Here is a 27074-nt window from a genome sequence, read left to right on the forward strand (position 1 = left end):
TACATCTCTGAACTAAAACGAAACTAAAATAATAAAATCAAATTGATAATTAGAAAGTTCTACTCAGTGTAAAAAATATTCAATTTACTATAGTTACTGAATTATATTAACCTTCAATGTAATAATTAGGTTAATTATGAAAATTGAAAAAATATGATACCTACAAATGTTTGTAGTAATTGTATTTTGTATGTATATACATGGAACAATTGCAGTAAAATACTAATTTTTTATAATCCTTTTTAAAGGACTGTTATAGTTACTCAATCAAACTATTTGTATATTACATCACAGAATATACATATCTTCAAATACATTAAAACATAGAGAATCTGATTCCGTATTATTGAACTTTGCATTGTATACAGTTGTTCGTTTCGTGAAAAAATTTATCTTACACGATAATATTTGTTTTTATAATTATACTCTTATTTAAAATTCAATGTCATCATAATCTGAATATCAAATTATTCTCATTAGTGTTAAATGATGACATCTTTTAAATAAAATTGAAAAAGACTAAAATGTTATAAAGATATCTTAATGGTATTTCTATACTGTTTGTGGGATTTTATGAATATTATTACAAAAGATTTCTTGGAATTTAAAAAAAAAAAAAAAAAAAATTAAATTAAACTAGCTTGAAAGTGCAGTTTCTTGTTCTTTAGCCTTTTTCTTTTTCTTTTTTTTCTTTTCTTCTTTTACAGATACATCCTAAAATACAAATTTGATTTATTTATTAATAATTTCACTAATCAATTAAGAAACTATTTTAATAATGAATTCTTCCTTACCATAGTTTCACCTTCTTTCTCTTCAATTTTTATAGAATCTTCATCTTCTATACTTTGTTTTTCCTTTTCCTTTTCCTTTTTCTTTTTCTTTTTATCTTTTTTTTCCTTCTTTTTTTCTTTTGGTGAAGTTATTTCGTGGTCTTCGGTTTCCTCTTTAACTATATCTTCAGTTACTGTACTTTCATATTTTCTTTTTTTACCAGCAATTTCTGTTACTCCATTATTTTCAGACTGCAAAATTATGTAAGTTATTAAATATTCGTTATATTTATATTATTTTTCAAATCACCATGGTAATATAGTATATTAGAAGTAGAGCAAATTACCTTAACATCAACTGTAGTAGAATAATCAGCATAATTCTGTAACCAATCAGCAGGTGTATTTTCATTTGGTTTACCATGTTTATCTAATTTTCCTTCAATTATCATTCGTTTTTTTATCGATGCTTTAGGTCCCAAACCCCATCTCCTTGGATATGCATCTCTTTCCATGATAACACGTTTAATTTTAGCTGCTACACCATGATCACAAGCAGTCATTGTGGGCGATGTCATTAATGCTATACCTATATATCAGTAACAAATTAAATATTAATTATGCTGAAACAATTGCTAATAATGATCGATTTACTTATAACACAAAGATATTATATTCTGTACGGCATTGCTATATTACTTTGAAACTAAATTTACCAAGTGCTATAGCTTCGCCTTTCGTTGTTACAATTACAATTTCTTGATTTAGTTCAATACCATCATCATACATCAGAATGCCTGGTAACATTATTTTGGCTCCATAACAAATTGCATTTACCTATTAATGTATTTTGTATAATAACATTAAAATATTTGTTTTTTATTTTTTTTTTTTTTTTTTTTTTTTTTTTTTTTTAGAAGTAATGAATACATACAGCACTGTCCTTGACAATTATCCTTTTATGATTTACAAGAAGTGCTTCCAATGGTTTTATTACTCTTCTTAAATAGGATTCATCTCCATGATTATCATATAACCATTGGGCATCAAGAATATCATGCATGGTCACCATATTATCTTTTTCAGATTGAATACCAGAACGACTTCTTCGTAAATCCTGCATTTGGCAACCAGTACCCAAGAAAAGCCCAAGATGAACACATATAGTCCTGATATATGTACCAGCTTCACAACTCATATGAAATACTCCCATATTGCGTTCTTCATCATAATCTAAAAATTTGCTATCATAGACAGTTCTAACACGCAATTGTCGTTTAACTGCAGATATAAGAGGAGGCCTTTGGAACAATGCACCACGTAATTTTTCTAATGCTTGATGTACCTATAATGATACGTATATATTGTAATTAATATATTTATAAAGGTTATATAGGTATATGAATTTTTATAAATAAATAGTAAATTTACTTTTTGAACACTTTCAGGTGCTGAATGGAGTTTAAATACTCCCACATATTCTTTTCCTGCTGACTGTTGAGACTTTGCTAATCTTGTTGCTCTATCAATACATACAATCAAACAACCTGATACTTTAGGATCCAAGGTACCAGAATGTCCAGTCTTTTCTACTTTTAAAATTCTTTTTATCCAAGCTACAACCTCATGTGACGATGGATTGCAAGGCTTATCGAGATTAATACAACCTGATTTTATATATTCAGATAATGAGCGATGAAGTGGAGTAGAACCACTAGTTAAAGGAGTAAAATGTTTTGTTCGAGTAAGCATTTTGTCAAAATTCTGTAATAAAGAAAATATTATTTACAGGTCAAACAAGAAAGTGAATATATCCAGCAATAATATAAAATAAAAACATCATAAAACAATTAGCCAAGAAGTTGAACACAAACCTTAAATAAAAGAGGCCAATCTTCACAATTTAATTTTACTTCTTCAGTGGACGGTTTAATTTCACATTCCATAGTAGTTTGAATCTCTCCAAGAGATTTTTTTTTATCTTTTTTCTTAATTTTCTCTGTAATAGAAATGCCGATTTTAACCTCTTATACAATTTCAACCTACGTTTTCTACAACTTATAATTTTGCATATTAATGTTATGATAAATGATAGACGAAAGAAATATATATAATAGTTACGATTTGATAACATATTTATTAATCTTTTTAAAACAAAAACATAAATTGAATCAATTGAACATCCGGAGAACACGTGTTTACTGAAACGTGGGTATATAAAAGGCGCGAGAAGCTGTTATTTATTGAACAATATAATGTTTAAAGAATGACACGAATAATGTAAACAAACAATAGAGCTAGATTAAATACAATTCGAGTTCCAATTTAAGTATGGAAATTACCGTTTTCTGCCATTTTTATATGGATAATAAAGTAAATTAGTGGATTAAAGACAAACTGCAAATCACTCGCCGCATGCACGCAATCACATCGATGGACGCCATACGCACATGTCCGGAAAGTAAGCGATTGATATCGACATATAAGGTCGATATATTGATATATATCGATCGAATTCGATTTATATCGATACGCTATCATTAATAAAAAATTTGAAAATATCGAGCAAATTTGTACAATTATTAACTAAAAAAATTTTTATAAATACATAATATGTTTATTTGTAAATAATAGAAGAACAAAATATCGAATTTTTGTCATTTATCACAATATTTACTAGAAATTTGAATAATCAATATATGTATTTCTGTTTTATTTATCACAGAGCACGCCACCGTCGATGTTGTTCCATTTCCGCGGTAAACTGTTAAGAGTTAAAGTAAGTTGAAATAAATAAAATATCACAGATGCCGGATATCAATGCAACATGTTCGTACCGAACTTAGAAAAAGAATTTTACAATGTAATACAAAGAGATGTAAGTTATAATGTTACTTTAGTAAATATGTAAAAAATAATGAATTAGCTTTTCCTTTTAGGTTAAATTATGATATTATTGTTCAGTTTATATTTTCGAATATTTAAAAGAATATATGTATACATATATAAGAAAATATGTCACTAGTAATGTTTAAGTAGAATGGAAGACAAAAAATTTTGCTTAATTTCCTTGATATTATATAATATTAAGGTCTAAATAATTTTATAAAATAAAATGTTAATACATTAAAATAAATTACTTATGTATTCTTCTTTTAATGCAGAGATGTTTATTATTAGTAAACTTTGACATAGATGCAATTTGTGCCTGTAGAATTTTACAACAATTATTTAAAAATGATAATATATTATATACGCTTGTACCTGTACAAGGTATACAAGATATGGTTCAGGCAATAGAAGAAAATTGTGAAGAGGTAAACATAATATTTTTATGTAATTTATTGACCTTTGACAAACAAAATAATACAATGTTTCTTACAGGTAAAAAATATTATTATGATAAATTGTGGTGGTACAATAGACCTAGTAGAACTCTTACAACCTCCAGAATCTATTTCATTTTTTATAATTGACAGTCATAGACCATATGATTTGTGTAACATATATTCAGAATATCAAATACGTATTCTTGGAAAACCAGATGCTGAGGATGACATTCCAGAATATAATGATGTGTTCAGGGATGATTCGGTAAATATAATTTATAAATAATATAATTTATTAATTAATTTATTTTTTTTAATTTGATATAATAATATAATCATATCCATTATTTTTAGTCAGAAGATGAAGATGCTTCAAATGATAATTCTGATGATGGTAATAGTGAACCCAGAGAGACAAAAAGACGTAGATTAAATGAAGAAGATTTAATAAAGAGACAAGAAAAAAGATTATGGGCTGAAAATAGAGCGACAATTCTTTTTAATTATTCACAATATAGCTATTATGGAAAATCTGTATGTATTATATTGAGAAAATATATAATATAGATATAATATTTATTTTTGCCAATTTATAGAGTGCAGTACTTATTTTTGAAATGGCTTGGCATATGTCTAAAGATAATTTGGACATGCTATGGTGGGCTATTATTGGTTCAACAGAACAGGCCATTCTTAGCAAAGTAGAATCACAAACAAGCATACTCGAAGAAGGTACACTTCAAGCACATGTTTCAAGATTAACTCATAAACAGGGTATAAATACTGATAAACAACAAGAACAGAGTGTAGTTAGAATAACTTATGATAAAGAGTATCCTTTTGTGCTTATTATTTTAAGTTCAATAAAATAAAGTGCAGTAAGTATTTTTCTTATGGAATCTGTAGTCTTCGACTTGTACTTTATCGTCACTGGACTGTTGAAGCAAGTCTTAGACATTCAATACCAACTGCAGTATCGCTACGACTTTGGTCTATTAGAGGGGAACAACGTTTGAAAGAACTTTTGGCAGAAATGGGATTACCCTTAGCGCAATCACGACAACGTTTCACTGCTATGGATCTTACACTTAGACAGGAATTTAGGCAAATGGTAGAAAAATTAGCTGGAAAATACAATGTTGATAGAATTATTGGTACTAGTTTCACATTACAATATGGTTATCGATTTAAATATTGTGCGTCTGATATAGTTTATGCAATGCTAGCTTTAATGGAATCTACTGTGAGTAATTATTGTTTTTTTTTTGTTTAAATTAAATTGCAAATTTAAGTATTTATCTATATTCATATTTTATAGACAAGAGAAAGATTACCACAGCATTGTTTCTTGGATGCATTGGATTGTTTATCACGTACAAAAAAGGAACTTTTAGAAAACGGTATAGAGAAAGCAAAACTTATGCTTAGCAACATTTTTAAGACTGCACAAATTATACTAGAAATGAAGCAAATTATAAATACTGGTTCATTTCTTTATATTGTTATTCCGGATGGTACTTTAGATAGTCGATTATTTGCTCATCCTCATCCATTAATCATGCTAGCTCAATTCATTTTGAAAGCATATGTACATTCATCTAAAAGTAGACGTGCACGTGAATGGCCTTTAGTTGCAACAGCTTCATTCAGTTCTGAAGAAGGTACATGTCTAATCATTGGCATTCCACCAATATGCGAAGATCAGCCACGCAGGTACTAAATATATTTTTCATAATTTTATTATTATTGATTAGAATATAAACGCAATATTTTATTTATTGTAGTCTATTTGGGAAAGCGTTTGAACAAGCAGCTAAAAATACAAGTTCATATATCAATGCAGATTATTTTGATACAACAAGTAAGATCTATTTGATTAATATATATGCATTATTGTTTCATAATGTTTTATATTATTTTAATTTTTTTTGCAGTAGTAAGACTGAAGGTCGAAGAGAGACCAAAATTTTTTGATGCTCTGGCAGCACTTCTTACTTGAAAATAAGATAAAAGTAATTGTTAATGTGTTATAAATCATGCGAATTTTAAAAAATATGACTATAAGATGCATTTAGTATAATTTATCTACTTTATGTAATACTACGGCATAATATTATTTTAACATTAAGAACATAAATAACTTTAAGATATTGTAATATATATGTACATTTGTACAGTTGTTAATCATGATGAGGGCACATGTGTTTAGTGTGATTAGTATGAATGCGAACGAAATTTGTAGATCAAAAATTTTTATTGACTTAACATATAAAAACACAATATTATTGAGGTTGGAATCAGATTTTGTATGTTTATACAACATTATTTTTTTTAATATTATTGTAAAAGTAAAAATTAAAAAAGAAAATAGCACCGTAGATATTTATATTTATATAGAAAAAAGAATAAGGTGAGTAATTAAAATACTTCTGTGTCTAACATCAATTTATTATTAACAAAAAACAATAGATAATAAAAGCTTGAACATATAAAATAATGCTTATGTTCTCTTCATAAGTATCAAAACTGAATTATTATAGAATGTTTTGAAAGTCTACAAATGTATGCCTATTTGGCGTTTATTAAGTAATACATATAGTTATATATTAACGTATCCCATGTGCGCGTGTGCACTTAAAAATACAATCCGCCTGTTTTATTTTTGGCTATTATACAATACATAGTCTTTTGGTTATTTCCATATAATTATAAGTGTGTGATTACAAACACAATTTTCACGCAAGGTCTTTCTTATGAAACGAGCTACTGCTACAGTATCACAGAGATGGATATAAACAGTGAAAAAGGGAAGAGAAAAATTTCCATTGTGGTTATATGATAATTGAACGTTCGTAGACTCGCATGCTCGTTCATATATAAACAAATTTTATCAAATTAAAAATTTTACCTATATCAAAAATCAATTATAATGAACACACTGAAAGTTTTATCTTGAAAAAAAAAAGTAAAAAAAAAAAAAAGAATTCTACAACTTATTGTGACTTTAATCATTGAAATATTGTAATTATTATATATAGCTGGCACAAGTAAATATGAAGAACATATAACAAGACATATATGTAATATATCTTGGATAAGCATGCATATTTTTGTAAGAATCTTTACATGTAAGGTATTAGAAAAATGATACTGGTGTAAGTGTTGTGTGATATACACGAATCGAATAATATTCGTTATTTTGTTTTTCATAAATCATCGTGTACAATTTTGATACAAGACAATAATTTTCTCCGGTTCAAGTATATAAATGAAGTTCTTTACATTTTTTAGGCACAAATAGGTAGAAGAGTCTGTTAAATGGGAATACTTTTAGATTTATAATTTCACAAAGTGTATATGCGTTTGTTTCCGCGCAGTTTTTGAAATTGATGCGATAAACGAGTGACTAGAACTTGTGCCAGCTTCGAATCCAAACTCGATATTATTAAGCTACGAGCTTATTGCTTGATTGGTAACCACATCATTAATTAGACACTTTGACACCATTCACATTTTGGAATCAGTTTGAAGATCGTTTTTCAAGCTGAAACATTTTCATTTTTGGGAGCCTTGTGTACCGCCACTATCTTATTTTTTGGTAGTTTATCACTACGAAATCCATCGACGAATTGTTGTACAGAATCTACTGTAATTTCGGCACCGTCCTCCATTACCACATAAACTCCTCGTGGTATATCGATAGCCGTCAGAAGAGGTACTGCATCGTCCAAACCAACAAATTCACGAAGAATATCCGACGTTTCGCACTGTAGAATAAATCAAATAAGAAGAATTAGATGTATTAATTATATGTAAAACTCGATCACTTGATTCTTACGTCTAAGGCTATATAAAATTGTAATATGCCATCGGGATCGTCATAATTGGGATCATAATCTGGACGATCTCTTCTATAGGTCTCAGCGGCAGGTAATAAAACACTTTCTGCAAATTGTATTTCGCAATCATCGCCCTCTGCAAATGAATGTATAATTTAATTTGTCTTATATTCTTTTTCATTTAGATACATCATTATTTTATATTTAATTTCATGTTTACTTACCAACGAAGAGTATGATCGCTGGTGCATCGTGCAACGACGTCGCATATTTCTCCGTTAGAATATTGACCAATCGACTGGTCCATGGAAAGTTCTGCGATGTAAAAGTAAGTGAAAAAAAAAAAAGATTGATAGAATCATATTAAAAAAAATGAGTTATCCAAAAAAAATCAAGATTTATTAGATTTTTACCAATCCTTCAGGATCTTCTAATAATTCGGCTCTACCATCGAGAGTGATGATATTATCCCGTGGATCAAGAATAACCAAGGTGGGTATTGCTTGGACATCTAAAGCTCTAGCCAATTTTCGACGTCTTTCTTCTTGACTAAATGGTATCCTAAGCCAGGGCATTGTTTCTGTATAAGCATTGTAGGACTCCTCGCTCCTGGAATGAAACAAGATAAGTAATCATTTCAAATCCACGAAGAAATAATCGCAGGAAAGAAGGGATCTCAGAAAGATGATTTTACCTATCGGAACTCACGAAAATTACTTCGAAATCATGTCCTCTTTCTCGGATTCGCTGGTAAGTATCCACGAGCTGTGGTGTAAATGCTTTACAAGGAGGACACTGAAATAGAAATAAAAAAATTTACGTATGTATCATTGGTTTTTTTTTTTTTTTCCTAAAAATAATCACCGATCATTCGATGATCTTAGTGATCATTAAAAACTTTCACATATGAATATACGTTTTATAATAATTAACTTTGTGTAGTAATTAGACTCAGTTCATATTTCTACACAGGAATAAAAATACACGGGATAAATAATTTCAATTTGAATTCATAATATTTGTCTTAAAATAACTGTATTTCTTTTTTGTTACTCACCCAATGTGCACTGAAATAAACACCTTTAAAACAATGTCGCAGTTCCTCGTGTAACATTGGTTCGTTGCTGTCGCGAGCACCACAAGACCGCAAAGGTCCATCTTCCAGGGCAGCTTTTGGATGCGGTGGTTTCCAAGGGAATTCGGCGCCAGTAGGATCGGCAATGGTTCGTTCGACGCCACCCCTTGTTACAACCGAACCATTTGAACCCTCGAGTAGAATCAACGTGGGCACTCCTGCCTTTATCCGATACCTTCTTGTCAGCCTGGTCTAGAAGAAACATTGCTGATCATTCATCTCGCACGAGTCTCTTTCTTCTTCGTTATATTCTCAATGCTTTTCGATTAAATGATACAATCAACGTCTCCTTCTATTTTTATATTTGATGTCTATCATCATTATCGATTATCGATAAAACGATCAAATTGCAAAGATTAACGAAATAGACACATTTTATAGAATAGCATACTCAAACATCAAAAATTCTTTAAAATCAGTCTATTCATTACGACGTATTTTATTCCGAAGAGTAATAAGAGCGAGTTTCTAAATCTAGAAAATTATCTGAAGAAAAATAATGATCGTATGGATGTCTTAAAGAAATCTCGAAGATGATACGACAGATGCATTCGACGAAACGCGAAAAAAAGAATGCATTATTGTGTTCAACTTGTCCTAATTCTCTCTCTCCCTCTCTCTTTATCTACAATATCTATCTATCTGTTTTATATTGTACTGCTTACATAAAAAGCAGGAAGAGTTGAAGAACACATAGAGATACGTTGAGATTCATCGACTGTGCAAGGCTTATTACGAATAAGCATCAAACAATGCACAAATCATAAAAGAAAAAAAAAAGAAAGAAAGACAGAGAAAGTTAGAGGAAATATTCGACTTTGTCTCATCCGTTGTCTTAAAAAAACGTAACAACCCCGAATGTACGTAGAGTAAAGGATGGCAACGAGTGTAGAAAAGAGGGTGCGGTGTCTGCCGACAATGAGTACTGTCTCTTCTGTCAGTTCGTATGATTATAACCAGGATGAGAAGAAAAAGGAAAGGGCTCTTCTACGATGCTAGCGACGGATAAAACGCCAAAGGGTCTACGTACGCTTCGAGAAGATAACAGTACAGTAGTAACAGCAGCAGCAGCAGTAGTGACGGAATAAAGCTTCGTAAACGCGATTCAATCTGCAATATTAACAAGTTAAAGTACAGGCAAATCGATCGAAAGTCGCATTTAATATTAACTAGCAGACTTCCTTCGAATTGATCCGAAGTTTCGGATAAAACTTCATTGAAAAGAGCATCAAAATTTGTTTAATTAAACGATTTAAATCTAATTTTTAAGCACATTATGCTTTGAAAAAGCGTCAAAAAAAAAAAAAAAAAAGAAAAAAAAAGAGAATGTAATCAGAGTATTTTCCTAATTTAATTACACAAAAGATTAGTGCTTCACTGTTACTGATCTGTATGATAGAAACACTAAATATAACAGGGAGAAAAAGAGAGATAGAGGGAAAGCGAAAGAGAGAGTCACGAGGGAGAATCATCAGAGTCTCAGGGATCACTCTTACAACTATCGTCCTCTGGGATCTCTTCTTCCCTTTACGCTCTTTCGCGTACTTGGAAGGATATGCGAAATTTCCTAGGGCGATATGGGTGCAAGGAGAAGAAGGGTGTGTGCGAGAGAGAGAGAGAGAGAGAGAGAGAGAGAGAGAGAGAGAAATAGAGACAGAGAGATAGAGAACCGATATAAGGCGGCAAGAGGGTGAACTCGAGGCACCAAACGTGCGACGGCGTACGTTATCGCGACCCTCTCGTTCTCTCTCTCTCTCTCTCTCTCTCTCTCTCTCTCTCTCTCTCTCTCTCTCTCTCTCTCTGTCCCTCCAACACACTCACACCATGAAGGCATTACTTTTCTCTCTCCGCGTATATTTCCATAGCTGCTACTGCTACTGCTACTGCTGCTGCTCTACTCCGTTTGTCCGTACCGGAGTATATACGTGTACGAGTTGGTTTGCCGCCTCCGTCTCGGCCGGTCGATAACGTGTACGTCCTCCCTTGCTGTTGCTGCCGCGAGCTCGACGGTGCTATCGTTATTTCCCCCGACAGTGTGGATGTCCCCTACCACGTTCTCTCCTCGCTCACCCCTTCTCTTCTTCTCACCCTTTCTACCCCTCCAATTCTCTCTCTCTCTCTCTCTCTCTCTCTCTCTTTCACTCCAACACTCACGCGCCAAATAACTTCTCTTTTCCCCTCTCTCCTTCTCTTTCTCTCTCTTTTGCTCGTGCCATTTGTCACATCGCGACATCAGCAAGACACGATAGAGCAAGAGAGAGAGAGAGAGAGAGAGAGAGAGAGAGAGAGAGAGAGAGAGAGAGAGAGAGAGGGAGAGAAAGAAAGAAGTATAGGTAGAAGGGTGGGAAACGGATCACTGTTGACTCGTTCACGCTCGTTCAAATGTCTCCTTCGTGTATACAAGAATCGTGGTCGACCAACGATGACGACGATAAGGACGACGACGACGACGATGACGGCGACAGCGATGGCGACGACAACGGCAACGACAAAGACGATGACAATGGCAGTGACAACGACAACGACGACAGCGACGATGGCAATGACGACGACGTCTCCGATGGACGACGTGGGCGGAGAAAGATTTAAACGACTGAACGATGCTCCTTTGATCGAGCTCTTCTTCGCTTTCTTCTCTTTCATCCTACCATCTTTCCTCAGACGGACATTCGACGTAATTCCAGCCACAATCGACTCTCCCTCTTTCTCTTTCTTTCTTTGCCTGTCTTTCTTATCCTCTTTTTCTATTTCGATCGATAGCGATTATGAAAGTCGCGTTTAGCCGATGAGAGAACAGGATAAAGGAACCGACGTGAAAAGGCATTCTCAATGAACGTATTCCCCAATAATGTTTAGTATAATGTTTGTGTACGTAGTATAGTCGATACTATAATGGTGTCTATTGGCTTCCAAATATACTTTGTTATATTATATATTTTCATTTACTAATTATATCTAATGTATCTTCTAATAAAATTTTATTTTTCGTGTATTACACATTATCAAAATAATTTTGTTATATTAGATTTTGATTCTCTTTCCTATGAGTAATAGACGTTATAACGTAGAAAAAGAAAAAGAAAAAGGAAAACCAAAGGAAGGAGAAGTAAGAAATTAAAAAAAAAAAAAAAAAAAAGGGGGAATGACTTTGATAAGACATTGCCACAAAGTAATATTATTGATATATACGCGCGTCGGGCCCGAAAACGGTGTACTCCTCCTTTAGAAGTTCTTGCGCTTCGTGGCTTACGGGGGGGTCTCTCTCTTTGCGATCTAGCGATCTCGCGCGTACTCCACTTTTCCTTTGGCCACCAAAGCCGAGTAGGTCGCGTGTAATCTAGACGGAAACGTTGGTCTGAAAGAAGGGGATGGGAATGATGGTGGCAAAAGGGGTTGCAAAGAGTGAGTGAGAAACAGAGAAAGAGAGAAAATGCTTCGCTGGTAAAAACACAGAACTTGTGTGTGGGCACTACCTCAAAGTCTATCTAAATCCAAACGGTCCTTTATCTTTTCTTTTTTTCCCCCTCAAGGCTTCAGTCGTTTACGTGGTAAAGAACCTGCACATACCGCCATTTCTCTCTCTCTCTCTCTCTCTCTCTCTCTCTCTCTCTCTCTCTCTCTCTCTCTATTTCTCTACATCTCGATTTCTTTCTTTATCTCGGCGGGCGAATGAGAAAGCTATTTGCGGAAGATATGGGTCGGCTACCCCGAATGGGAAAGACTGCCGTTGGCTGTTGCTGACTGCTGCTGTTGCTGCTGTTGCTGCTGCTGCTGGCGCTGGCTGACTCTTTTTCTCAACGTTGATGCAAAGCAAACGTATATATGTACATACATATGTATCAATGTATGTATATATGCATATACATATTCTCCCGGAACGTTTTACAGGGCCAAGAAGACTACGAGCCTAAGCAACGCGTGGGCTTATTACGTCGTTGAAGAAGCGAACGTCGTGCTAGGTGGCCCTACGACATTGCAAGCTAGTTTGATAGGGAGACTTGGATAAGCAGAAGAGGAAACGAGGGAGAATACTAATCGACGAGGACGCCCATATGAGATAAATTAAACCGTATCTCGCCTTATGTTTTCCGTTTTTCGTTTTCATTTTTGATTATGTCGTCCGTAAAAAAAAAAAAAAAATAAAAAAAAAAGTAAATTGGCGATGGTGAATGCAATTAGATTTATTAACAAAAAAATTCCCAAAGTTTTCTTCAAATTCGAAAGCTATCGAAGTCGATCATATGTCGAGATGGTTTATTGGTGAATGGTATAGAATTTGATCGATTTTATTTATAAACTATCAGAAAACTCCTTACTTATTCTCGGAAGATCGCAATTGTAAATCCTAATAAAATATAAACATAAATTTCGATGAATAAACAAATCAACGAAATAAAGACAAAATTCGTGAGATTGGTCGTGAAGATATTTTTGCTCTCGAATCCTCTATATTTTGATTATTATTTTTCTTTCTCTTTTTTTCATTGTCTAGATAAAAGGAGTGCATAAAGATGAACACTCATTTCTATAATGAGAAAGAAAAAAAGAAAGATGTAATCTCTCTCTCTCTCTCTCTCTCTCTCTCTCTCTCTTTCTCTCTCTCTCGTCCTCTTTTCATTTCAATTGTCGAATCGCATCGCTTCGACTGATATCACTGGACGTTGACGAAGACGAAGACAACGACGACGACGACGACGACGACGACGACGACGATGACGACAAGATATCGCTGTTGGCTTTATTTCTCGGTCTAATAATTTGAAATGGAGGAAAAAGTAGCGGAGTGGAGGAGACTACTTGACATTAATTGCGCGCGAACCATTACCGTTAACTTTCTTCGCGTTTTCGATCGAAGAAGCAGCATACATATGCATCGAGGTGAACCAATAGCCAGGCCTCGAGTGCTGCTTCATCAAACGATTTTTCCCAAAGGAAAAACTGTCTGGAATGATGAAGACAAAGAAAAGAAAGGAATAAAAAGGGAAACGGATAAATCGTTTTTGCCTCTTCTTAGAAGGAATATGTTTTTTCACAAAAAAAAGTGGAAGGATTCTAGCACTTCGTTCTTGAGTTTCGTGAAAGGTAGGAATAAAGAGAGAGAGAGAGAGAGAGAGAGAGAGAGAGAGAGAGAGAGAGAGAAAGAGAAAGAGAGAGAGAGAAAGAGGAGAGACAGGGAAAGAGAGGAAGGTCGGCCTTTTTAGCAACCCTTCGACGATGATTTTGCGTGTGGCGTTCGTTGGGGAGACTTAATAAAACCGCTCCGAAAATATCCGTATCCTGTAGGCGGTTTCGCGGCAAGAGTGCGAGGAAAGTGAAAGAAAAAAAATAAAAAATAAAAAAAAATATAACTACTCGTATATACTTTGGCGTGCCCCACACACAAACGTTGTCATGCGTGAACGTAACGTTCTTTTTCGGTGGAACATATTTTGAGCAATCTAAAAAGATGAAAAATCGACGACAATCTTGAAAGATTTCGACGATATAAGGAAAAATTTTAATGAAATATAAGATTTTATTTAAAAGGAACATATCATATTTTTATTCTCCTCTTACATTTCTTCCTATCTATTAGATCTCAAGATGTTAAAAATTATTTAAGGTGGAAGTGAGGAAATACTAAACAAAAAACTCTACTCACTTTCCTCTCGTAATCCCGATTAGGTACGGCCAACCACGGTAAATCCGTAACATGATTACGAAAGCTCTCCTCGAAGTCGAAAACGTCAGCCACGTTACTCCAAAGCACCACGTGTACGACCTCGAACTTTTTCCTCCTTTCCCTTCCCTTACTCATATTCTCGGTCGACACACCGGCAGCAGAGGTAGCATCCGTTCCCGCGTGCACCGCGTTGACACTCGCATAAAGTTCGACCAGCTGACGCGTGAAATCGTCGCAGGTTGCACCGGGATTGATAAAACTGAAGTACACACCGATAACATCGCATGCGGTACCGCCGTCTTCATCGATGAGGGAACCGCTTGCATCACATGGTTTCGTGTCCTGCGAATTAATCTGATTGCAACGGGTCAGTTGCTTGCCGAATAATCTATGTTGCCAACATATTGGCCGGCCGTTATTAATTGACTTTTTTGCTAAGTCCAATGACGCCGAAGACGACTCGCTCGACATAAGCTGATCGCCAACGCACGCGGCCGCCATACCGCGCGCTTCTTACAATCCACGAACTATTCATTCACCCGGCGACTAAGCGCCGAAAGATTCCAGGATTTCAAGACCACCCGTAAATTATTCCTCGGACAATATCGACAAAAAATCAACTAAAAGATCTTCTATAGAACAAACGCGGAACGCTGCGGAACGCCGACTGATTCACGTTTCGTTGACTCGCGTTCGGCTCGGCGCGCTCTCCGACCGAACCCGAGATTACCCGAACGTCGCCAAATTTACCGCCCAATGCTCTTCGTCGTAACTCGGCGAAATTCGGTGAGCATAGTAGAAATTCTCGTCACTATGCGTCGCTGTAACCCGGCGTCTCTAACGCTCCGATGGTTGATTTGCATTATTTTAAACAATTATGTATATTTTTATGTTTATCCCATAATCATTTTAGTTTATTTTTATCATTTATAAAATACTTTTATCTATATATGTGACTTTTATCACACATACAAATAGATTGGAGAAAAAATTAACATATTTGAAGAAAATATTAAGTCATCTGGCAGTTCTAGTTATATAAGTGAACTTTCACTAAAAGAAGTTAGAATAGGTTGAACGATAATATATGTCTATTATCATTTATATATATATATATATATATATATATATATATATATATATTTTATAACACTAAGATCTTATATTCTCTATTTATAGTAAAAAATTAAATGTTTCATATGGCATATATAATGATCAGTAAATAATAATGAGAGTTAGTAATATGAAAGATTTATAGTTATATTAAAGTTATAGTTATGCAATCATAATCGCACGTAAAGGAGGTTTTGCATTAGTAGGGGTAATATGCAATGCGTTTTCGCATAACTAAGTCCAATCGTATGTTTGTAGCTAAGCTATAACGTCAAGTGATCAATGGAACATCGCACATCGCGCTCGCGCTGTTGTACGTTCTGTGCTCGATAAATATTACTTCGTTATTTTTTCGAATGTTTATTAATATGTTAATGAAAAAATTGTATAATTAATGAAGTATAGTACAAGAATAACTAGAAAATGACGAGCTTCATTTTCTTTTCGTCTATTCTTGTGTTTTAATATCGATTTTATGGTATAATTAATTTGTCTAATGGACCAGCCTGTCATGTAGACACAATCATTTAAACGAGAGGTAAGCTTTAACAATTTACGTAATAAATACAAGATCGTCACTTTTAATGCATGTTGTTGTAATATAATGTAATACGAATGATGTATATAACAAATATTTAATCAATCAATATTTACAATTGTATTTTCCCTTTGCATCTTAATTTTAATTAATTAACTTTTTATACTTCTAGCAATCGGAATTGTTATAGATTGTGACCTTATAAAATATTAAAGATCGTGTTTGTAATAAATTATTGAAAAATATTTTACACCTCTATAAATATGGTTTCGTGTGCGTGATTACTTTATTATAGTTTTACTTTTGGATATTCACACAACTGGATTTAAAATATTTCTAAAGAAACAATTATCTTTGATTTAATATTTATTACTTTAACATTTTATATAAAATATAACAATATATATAATACATGTGTATATATATTTATTAGGTAATATTTGTAGTTTATATTATAGATTAATCATGAGTTCGCAACCAATAGTGGTACCTGGTGGAGATCATCGAATACAATCAGATGCTCATTCTGTACCTGCTGGATGTACTTCGGATACATTTAAGACTATGACACCGCCTAATGTTAGTCGGTCTCTGAGCAACCGTAAGTGTTAATTTTTAATATTAGTAAAATTTATTTCAAGGTAGAAAGTAATCATTAAATCAAAATATATAAAATATACTACTAAACAATAGATATATTTAAGATGATCTCTTAGGCTTAAGATCATGTTAACAATAATATTGTATTAATATTATTGTAAATATTGTATTAAATTCTGAATAGTTTTGAATATATCTGTTATTGTAATATTTATGTAATCGAAAGTACAAACCAGTTGCACGTTCTGTATGTAATATTTCTTAACTATGATGTTTCTCATCTTTCATTGACATTTGATCCCTCTCTAAGTAATAACATACATTTGAATTATGCATGTTCATGACAAGAGATCCTAGGCATCATCAGTCTGTTCTATAAGCTAGATTATGTAATGTTTTTTATTAGTCATCTAAAGAATCTAGATTTTGATTATTTATAAACAATCCAAATTATTTAGTTTACCTAATGTATTATATAAAATTAATTTCATTAGTAAATTAATAATTTTTTTTCTGATATCATTTTTGAAGACTATACTTTACAAATATAGGCACACTTTTATTTTATATCTTCCTTGGATTTTTTTTATGTTCTACTACATTAAAAATGTCTATCAATTATTTATTACATGGACATCAATGTTAGGATTATAGAATGGGCATAGTAGTAGTTATTGGCAAAACTTTTGTTGTAAGATACCCTTGACATTACAAATATAGTAGTGTCTATCTATCTCTTCATGAGTACAAATGAAATATTTATTGTAGTTAATCAGAACATTGCAAGATCGAAATTAATAAAAATATTTACTAGATATCATATTATTACTATCATATTAGCTTAAATATTATTATCTTCACCAAAATTAACCATATCTAATAATATAGAACTAAATATTAATACTGTATTTTTGCTGATCAAAAAACACACTATACTATTTTGTATTATATATAATTGTTATAATACATACTAATTGCTCAAATATTTATTATTATTGTAATTTAAGTTTTATGTAACCATGAAAAAATTAAAAATTTAACACAAAGTATTTTATTTCACTATGAACATTATAAGTGTAGTTCAAGTCTTTACGAATTAATTCATTTCGATTCCGCTTTCGTAAAGTAGAAATTCGTAAAGTAAGAATTACATGTATATTGTTATTTGTGTATATATAATTTATATACATTGATTGTAATCTATTATATTATATAAAATTGTAATTATAGAAAGTATTGTTACATTTTTATAGACTTCTATTCTATCTTGCATACTTTTTACTATTTCATCTTCCTTATATAAGAATGGCAGTGATCTTTTTATATCAGAAATAGAAATGCTGGGGTATTTGGCTTTTAAAATAATTTGCATGGTATTTTGTGCATGTGCATTTCGATATTTGATAGCTTGTCAACATGTATAATATTTATTAATGTTAGACTTAAAAAGTATATAATAAATAACTATGTGTTGTTACATATATTGCTTATGGATGAAATAAGTAATGTAATTAGTATTAGTTTTGTATTTCTAGAACACTAACATAATTATATTTATGTAGTTACAAAAGATTAGAAGTAAACTATACCATTTTTATCAAATCAATTATAAAGTTTTGTAAAATTTACATAAATTAATAACTTATATGTATAATATAAAATTTGTATTTGTAAAATGGTATAAAATTACTAATGTATATTGATTACAAATGAAAGAACCTAAATATATAGAACCAGTGGATCAACAACTTCGACCAAGCAGTGTCCATGTACAACCAATGCCCTTAACAAAACTTCCATCAACTGAATCACTTACAACAAGTGTAACTATTACAACTGGCCCAGTTCCTGTATCTCCAGGTATAACTATACAGATATTTTGTAGATATTATAATATCATATACTTCAATAATTCAGCATTTATAAAATGCTTTTTAATCTCTTATTTAATATTAACCTATTTAGTTCTTTTAGTTAACATATTCTAATTAGATATTTTAGTTAACATATGGCTTATAAAAATAAGCATGTCTTATGTAACATTTTAATTAATCAAGATATGTGCTTACATATATAAATATATATATTTTTTATTATATATATTTACTTATATTTATGTATGAAAAATGCATTGCAATACTTAAAGAAATATTTACATGTTTGTTTTTATGTTCACACTTTTGTTTTGCTTGATTAAAAATATAAATTAAAAATATCAAGCATGTATTGAAATGCTGGATTTTTTATGCTTATTACAAAATATTTTTTTTCTACCTATATGAGTAATTAATAGGTAACTAATAGAGTATTAAAGATAATTAATATCTTATACTAAATTCTTATTTCATGGACATAATATTACTTTAAGTATATGCGATATACAATATTATTTTTATGATAATAAACGTGCCTTACAATTGAAATGTTACATTTAAAAATATCTTAAAATAACATATAGTGTGTGTGTGTGTGTGTGTAAAATTTTAAATTTATATATTCATATAAAAAAATAAATAATCAGTATTATATAAAATTATGTATCATAATTATTAAGAAGACATTTTATAGAATATTAACAACATAATTATTACAGTAAAAGAATTTATACAGCAAGTTTTGTAATAAATTTGAAATGTAAATCAAATTATGAATATTGTAGAATTCAATCATCTTTTTACTGCAATATTAATGTTTTTACTCTCATATGTTAATGTCTTCTATCATACTTAATATTACAAGATGTACAAAAACTTTTGCACTTTATGAATATTATTTATATATTATATATTATATTAAGTTAGATAACAAAAATATAATCAATGTACCTTAAATCATATGTAATCAATTTGATGTAAAAAGTGTGTCTATAAGTGATTTCATCACAACTACTTTATTTATCAATTAAAACTTGCTTATTTTGTGTATATAGAGACTAGAGACTATAAATTTATATATATAATATATATGTGCGTGTATGTGCGCGCGTGTGTGTGAAATATACGTTTATATCAATAGAAAGTGTAGATTTTTATATAATATGAAAATATTTACCTCTTCTACATTTTATAACACACAAACATTGTGTTAATATATCAATGAAAATAATTGATACATATCTCATTTAAGTAAATTTTCAAAAATTAGTATTAATACTTACACTACAGAATTAATAGATTATATTGTGTGAATCACTAGTTTATTTTTGTTTTAATAATGTTATTGAAATTAAAATCAGAATAGATTATAATATATGATATGTAATCTGTTTTAGGTTTATCTATGACGGGAGAGAGCAGTCAAAAAACAGATAATACATCAGATAAGGTATATATTTATTTTCATGTTTGAGATATTTATTACAATAATGAATAAACAAATATGTTAATTTCATTTATATGTATTGCTTTTAGTCAATGGATTCCTGCAAATTGACCCGGAAAGAATCTTATAAAGCACAAAGAAAAAATTATCGAATGGAAAAGAAACGAGTTGCAAATGAACTTCTTAGTTCATTTAAAGATCCAACTGTTATTGTAATGAGTGACTGGCTTAAAGTTAGAGGAACATTAAAAAGCTGGACAAAATTATGGTGTATTCTTAAACCTGGCTTATTATTATTATATAAAAGTCCAAAAATAAAAGTAAACAGTATTTCTTTTCATTTTGCATCTTTATAGTATAAATGTTGAAATATAAATTAAGAACACTGCAGAATCACATGGGATTATAAAACTATAAATATTGCAGAGTAATCATTGGGTTGGAACTGTTTTGTTGAATACATGTCAAGTGATAGAGAGACCTAGTAAAAAGGATGGATTCTGTTTTAAACTTTTTCATCCTTTAGAGCAATCTATTTGGGCTCCTCGAGGACCAGAAAATGAAGCAATAGGTAAATGAGTATATTATTACTTTTAAATTAATATTATTTCTAATTTAATAATGATAATCAAGACTGAAATTATTTCTTTTGTAGGAGCTGTGGTACAACCTTTACCAACTTCTTACTTAATCTTTAGAGCACCATCACAAGCTGCTGGTAAATGCTGGTTGGATGCACTTGAACTTTCTTTAAGATGCTCTTCACTAATTGTACGTTCAACTAGTGCATTGCCGCGTTCTTTACATCATGATGCAACAACTACTCATGAAACTCAATGGAGTGAAGCAGATTATGAAAAACATTTTGATGAACATGGTGAGTATTGTTATTGATTAATTCTACGCATGTTTATATATCTATCGTGATTATAAAAAGTGAATTATTATGAATGATATGCGTATTTTATGTGTGTAAATAAAAAAAATTTACGTTTTGAATATTGTATTTAATAACATGCAAATAATCATAATAGATACTCTTTGGGAAGTTAAATAAAATGCTTTTAATAATTGCTGTAAATAATTATTTATTCTCTTATAAATAATTCTTACAGAATATTCTATCTAGATAATTTATTTTTTATTCTTAATATCATGAATATTATTAATTTTAATTATACAATTCGTATAACATTTTACTCGATATTATTAAACGAAATATAAATGCAAAAATGTTAAAAATTGTGAAATATGCAACATAAGTCAAAGTATTATTATTTTATAAATTAAATTTTATTTCATTAATAGAACATTGATTTTTCTATTTGTACTCAAAGTTATAACAAGACACAAATTACAAGCTTAATTTAATAATAACAAGCTTTTAATGATCAGAATTCAACTTTACTAATACAGTTAAATTATTATCCTTTCCTATTTTTCATTACCTTAAAACAAATTGAAAACACTTGCTTTGTAATCCAGTAGTATCTTTAAGCCAATATGCACCTAAATCACCCACAACACCTCAAAGGCGCTTATTGTCATGTCCACAGCCAATCTCACCTGCTATAGCGTGTCATCCTAAAAGTGTTTGTCCTTCACCAACTCCAATGTTTCAACAACTTTACCATGCAGTTGCATACTGGGAAAAACAGTTTCGCGATAACTCTCCTACACCTACTACAGATCCAGAGATTATTGTGTCTTCAGTTTCTATCGATGAACCAGATGGTGGGGGTACTCATCCTAGCATGTCTGGTTTTTCATCTTCTGCTTCTGCACCTGCTCCATCAATTTCCTCTGCTCGTCGCATGACTGTTCCTTCTGTACATGTCCTAGAATACAAGACCCATGAGGTAGTAACGCTAGAACCTGTATACGCCTCACATACAGACCTGGATGATATCAGCCAGCCAGAAAATGGAGTCGCAGCCGATGCCGAAATCAGTGCTTCGGATAGTGAATCTGAGGGTTCTGCAAAAGAAGATCCATTGGACACAATTAATGAAACTCCATATGTATCTAATGAAAGTGAAGTTCTTGGATCAGTAAGTATTTAAGTATTTATTTTTGATACTTTAATATTAAAATAATCGATTTGTCTCAATTTTTATTTAAATTATCTCAGGCTGGAGAAGTAGTAACAGTATTGCAGGAAGAACAAAAATCATTAATATGGTTTTTAATGAAACAAGCACGACCTGGAATGGATCTATCTAAAGTAGTATTACCTACTTTTATATTAGAACCTCGATCTTTCTTAGAAAAATTAGCTGACTCTTATTATCATGCTGATCTTTTATCAGAGTAAGCAAAACTTCAACAAAACAACTATATATTATTATTTATTATATTTGTTACATAATATATATTTATTTTTATAGAGCAGTAATAGAAGATGATGCATTTACACGTATGAAAGCAGTTGTAAAATGGTATTTATCTGGTTTTTATAAAAAACCTCAAGGACTGAAGAAACCATACAATCCACTTTTAGGTGAAACATTTCGTTGTTATTGGCAACATCCTAATGGTTCAAGAACATTCTACTTAGCAGAACAAGTAATAAGCATTATTTTTTGTAACTTTTTACTATTCTATTAATGCAGTCTATTATTGTTTTAAGTAATGCAATCTATTGCAATTTCAACGTAACGTAGGTTCAATATTTATATACAATTTATTAAAATTTTTCAATATCTTTTTGTAGTTGTCTCATCATCCGCCTATATCAGGATTTTATGTAACAAATCGTCAAGATGGATATACGATTAGTGCTACAATTATTGCTAAATCTAAATTTTATGGTAATTATTTTTTTAATAGAAAGTTTAAAATTATAAACAAAATATAATTATTATTAATATCATACACTGTAATATTTTAGGTAATTCAACATCAGCAATTTTAGATGGTGTTGCAATATTAACGATGTTACCCAGAGGTGAAGATTATACAATGACAATTCCTTATGCACATTGTAAAGGTATTCTTGTAGGAACATTATCTATGGAACTTGGTGGAAAAATAGATATTGAATGTGAGAAAACTCGTTACCATACTGAATTAGAATTTAAACTTAAGGTAAAATTTATACTGTAGATAAATATATACTATATAATATATATATAGTATATATAATATTATATAATATATATAAATATATATATATATGAGCTTTTAACTCCATGTTAAAAGCATTAAATAAATTAAATTTCTTGTGCTTTAATATTATATATTATAATTCAATGTTTTGTTTATATGCAATTATTATAAATATTTTCATACGCGTGGAATAAATTTCTTTGTATTGTATCATTAGCCGTTTCTTGGAGGAGCAGAACAGATGAATCAAGTAGTAGGAAGAATACGTTTAGGAAAAGAGACCCTTGCTACTATTTCAGGATATTGGGATGGACAAATTATGATTACTGATAAACGAACTGGAGTAAGTTCCAAATTTATTATTATTAGAAAAGTAAATACAGCAAATTTTGTTAATATTAAATGGTATCTTATTTCACAGCAAGAAAGTGTATTTTTTAATCCAACTTCAGAGGTACGTAAAAGAAGATTGAAGAAATATACTGTGCCTCTTGAATATCAAGGTCCATGGGAAAGTGAAAAATTATGGCTTGCTGTTACACAAGCAATCAATCGAGATGATCAATTTGCTGCTACCGAAGCAAAAACTCAACTAGAGGAAGCTCAAAGAGAACGAGCGAAAGAACGCAAAAGTACTGGTCAAGAATGGGTTCCTAAGTATTTTGTACAGGTAATCATATGGTCATATTTATATATTCTTACACAAAAATTAAAATAATTAATAAGCCGTTCGTGAACTGTTCTCAACAAAATATATATTTTTTGTCAACAGGATATTATAACAGGTAATTGGGTTTATAGACATGCAGATGCTCGGCCATGGGATCCTAGAAATGATGTAATACAATATGAGCATGATTTTATCATACGCACAAAAACAAGACATAAAACACCGATAATGCGTACTGGTAGTATTGTTTCTACAGATCCTCAAACACAGGTACAGATATGTTAAATACAATTTATAGTATGTATAGTATTATTAATATCCTTTGTTACATTCTTTGTTTACCATATGGTAATGCAAGTTCTCAATTTATTGATTTTTATGATACGATAATTTCTTTAGTACAATTGTTCTAATCAAATATTATATTGCGCACTTACTTCGAAGTAATATGTTCTAAAGACACTTATATATCATTTTAAGTTAATTTAATTAATGTTTATAATTAGATTATTCCTCCATTACCATTTTCCAGTGACTTCGTCAAAAATATCATTAATATAAATATAAGCAATTAATAGAGACAGCTACAATATATAATATAAACAATAAGTATAAATAAAATTCGATACAAAAGTAAATTTTGTTTTATAGATGCCATTACTTCAAGCTGAGTCTCGTTCATCGCTATCTGTATTAAAATCTTCAAAACGGCAATTGTCCAATAATTTACCTCTTACAGAAACTGCACATGATTCAGGTAGTTCATCTGCTGAATTACATTCAGACTCTAGTCAATCTGTTGGCAAAAGAAGACGAGCAACAACAAGGTAAAATAATTATTATCTTATAAAATACCTATCTAATTAACTATTAAAATAATTATTATTATGTAGGATTTAAGATTTTATTATACTTTTATACAATAATAAATTTACAGATTATTGGATATTACAAAAGATATAGATAATCAATTATCAGAATATGGTGAAAAACTTAATCGTATTCAACACTTAATTGAACAACTTGCTGTAAGGCAAAGAGCGCAAATAGAACAACAACATCATATAAATGTACTAAAAAGTTTTTTGGATACTATTCTTGTTATTGTAGTTGTTTTCCTTGTGCAGTACTTCATGAAAATATGGAATACAGGACCTAATACAAGTTGAAATAATTTTTACAGTGTTCTGTATATTACGTAACTATTTACATATAGTAAAATAAAAAAATCAGCTTTTTATTTTTCAGATGTGTATATATATATATATATATATATATATATATATATATATATATTCTTAATTAATCGTAATAATGCAGCAACAGTAATATTTTATAACATTAACTACATGAAATTATGAGTTAAAAAAAAATGTGTACCATATTTACCTAAAATTATTTTCTTATAGCATCAAAGGTGTATAATTTATGCCTGTTGAATTATCAATCAATATGAGCTTAATATCTTGTATATAATGACTATATTATATAAGATGTTATAAAAATCTTTTGAGTTACTATAGTTTTTACTGCAACTACTCGAAAATAAAACGCATACATAATAATGAAATTATTGCAGTACAGTTCTAAAAAATTTGCAGATTACATACTTGATGTCTATATATTATATAAAACTCTAAAAATTATAAAAGTTAATTGTAAATTATACTACTATCTAACTTGATTCATTGATCTTTATTGAAGTATAATAATATTATATATCCATCCTTTAAATTGTAGAACTTCGTATCAATGAATTTAACAGTGTTTTAAGAGTAAATGCATGTTTAAACTTGTACATAAGATGCACGTAAACATTATCTTCGCATTTCAATAAATTGATTTCAATAAGTTGACTTCAATTGATTTGCAATATTTACAAAGTATATTTTGAGCAAAATATTTTTTATAACAAAATTTATATCTATGCACATGCTTTTACGAACATCGCATTTTTGTAAATTATCCATAGAGTTTTCTTACAATTTATTTGCGACTGAAAATATAAAAAAATGACTTGATCTATTCTATAATTTATAGTACAGTGCCTAATAATCTACTTGGTGTTTGTTATTTAATATAAAAGCTGTAAAGATATAATCAACATGATTCTTGATGATAGAAGGTTCAGCGATATTCCAACAAAAGCATTATTATAGAAAATTGAAAGTTGGTCCTAATATATCAGAATCAATGTTAACATAATATTTCCTTATATATGACACTTGGATTATAAACATATTTTATTAATACTATTTTGGATCATATGCCAAAATTCAATATTTAATAATCCAAGTATAAAAATATAATATTTGACAAGAATAGTTTATTGAAAGAAATAGTATCTTTTTTATAATATAGTTTCTATAATAAAACGTTCCTTATACATTCTTGACTTGAATCACTACTTATTCAAAATTACAGCGATAAAGTTACATTCTTTTTTTGCACAAACATTCACATCATGCGTTTTTTGTTAAGAACACACGTACTATTTTAAACTTAATATATGTTACTGAATGTTTTATTTAATTAAAATTCAACGAAAATATATATGGTCGTATAATATTCGTAATATTTGAAAATCTTTTTTTATCTATAGATTCTTTTTAATAGATACTTTTATTAAATTTTAATAGTTATAGTTCAATTAAGGTACATGAATGGAACAAAAAGGGACATGTGCAATAGGTTTTAAATTTAAAAAATGAATTTACCCCATTCCTATGAAATACGCTTTTTAAATGGTTAAAATATCAATATGATATAATAAATATATTTTGATTCTTTACTAAAAAAAAATTAATATTGTGTATGTACCTGAAATATTTATTTACATTTTTATTTTCAATTTCAATTATGATTTATTATTAAAATGGAAATATGAATATCATAATTATAACGTAAAATTATCTATATATTACTGAATTATTTATGCTTGTATCGTATACATTAATAATAGTACTATAAATATTATATAATTATA

General features: G+C 30.2%; 4 protein-coding genes and 1 long non-coding RNA gene across 11 annotated transcripts; 3 read left to right on the top strand and 2 right to left on the bottom strand.

Annotated features, from left to right (window-relative positions):
• Positions 1-167: 167 nt before the first annotated feature.
• LOC124426939 (H/ACA ribonucleoprotein complex subunit 4) lies at positions 168-3065 on the bottom strand. Its single transcript, XM_046969269.1, has 8 exons — positions 2895-3065; positions 2648-2772; positions 2205-2537; positions 1708-2118; positions 1490-1610; positions 1121-1362; positions 795-1025; positions 168-714 (listed from the first exon to the last, which is right to left on the bottom strand). Exons 1-8 carry the CDS (start codon positions 2905-2907, stop codon positions 637-639), a joined length of 1554 nt encoding a protein of 517 aa, XP_046825225.1. The 5' UTR covers positions 2908-3065; the 3' UTR covers positions 168-636.
• Positions 3066-3498: 433 nt separating this feature from the next.
• LOC124426938 (cell division control protein 45 homolog) lies at positions 3499-6484 on the top strand. The gene is made up of 9 exons (XM_046969268.1): positions 3499-3651; positions 3938-4090; positions 4158-4367; positions 4457-4636; positions 4699-4934; positions 5009-5345; positions 5421-5815; positions 5887-5963; positions 6037-6484. Exons 1-9 carry the CDS (start codon positions 3601-3603, stop codon positions 6099-6101), a joined length of 1704 nt encoding a protein of 567 aa, XP_046825224.1. The 5' UTR covers positions 3499-3600; the 3' UTR covers positions 6102-6484.
• A 51-nt stretch (positions 6485-6535) lies between these two features.
• LOC124426940 (nucleoredoxin-like) lies at positions 6536-15423 on the bottom strand. The gene is made up of 7 exons (XM_046969270.1): positions 14718-15423; positions 8999-9268; positions 8636-8736; positions 8355-8550; positions 8166-8256; positions 7941-8077; positions 6536-7869 (listed from the first exon to the last, which is right to left on the bottom strand). Exons 1-7 carry the CDS (start codon positions 15237-15239, stop codon positions 7642-7644), a joined length of 1545 nt encoding a protein of 514 aa, XP_046825226.1. The 5' UTR covers positions 15240-15423; the 3' UTR covers positions 6536-7641.
• Positions 11686-14421, top strand: LOC124426953. Of its 2 annotated transcripts, none has more exons than XR_006942841.1 (2): positions 11686-12900; positions 12965-14421. It is a non-coding gene; the product is annotated as an uncharacterized LOC124426953 (long non-coding RNA). The 2 variants fall into 2 exon arrangements; XR_006942840.1 differs by having other exon boundaries at positions 11686-12892.
• A 599-nt stretch (positions 15424-16022) lies between the features above and the next one.
• On the top strand, positions 16023-25939 carry LOC124426932 (oxysterol-binding protein-related protein 8). Of its 6 annotated transcripts, none has more exons than XM_046969234.1 (17): positions 16023-16389; positions 16836-16990; positions 18706-18849; positions 20261-20313; positions 20400-20630; positions 20737-20881; positions 20966-21187; positions 22153-22361; positions 22442-22620; positions 22698-22875; positions 23024-23120; positions 23201-23397; positions 23636-23761; positions 23840-24088; positions 24191-24358; positions 24740-24915; positions 25026-25939. In XM_046969234.1, exons 2-17 carry the CDS (start codon positions 16855-16857, stop codon positions 25255-25257), a joined length of 2742 nt encoding a protein of 913 aa, XP_046825190.1. In that variant the 5' UTR covers positions 16023-16389; positions 16836-16854; the 3' UTR covers positions 25258-25939. The 6 variants fall into 6 exon arrangements, with proteins under 6 accessions (XP_046825190.1, XP_046825192.1, XP_046825196.1 ...); XM_046969236.1 differs by having other exon boundaries at positions 16848-16990; XM_046969237.1 differs by having other exon boundaries at positions 16024-16389; positions 18721-18849.
• Positions 25940-27074: the final 1135 nt, after the last annotated feature.

The sequence above is a fragment of the Vespa crabro genome, chromosome 9 (genome assembly GCF_910589235.1).
Source record: "Vespa crabro chromosome 9, iyVesCrab1.2, whole genome shotgun sequence".
Taxonomy (NCBI): domain Eukaryota; kingdom Metazoa; phylum Arthropoda; class Insecta; order Hymenoptera; family Vespidae; genus Vespa; species Vespa crabro.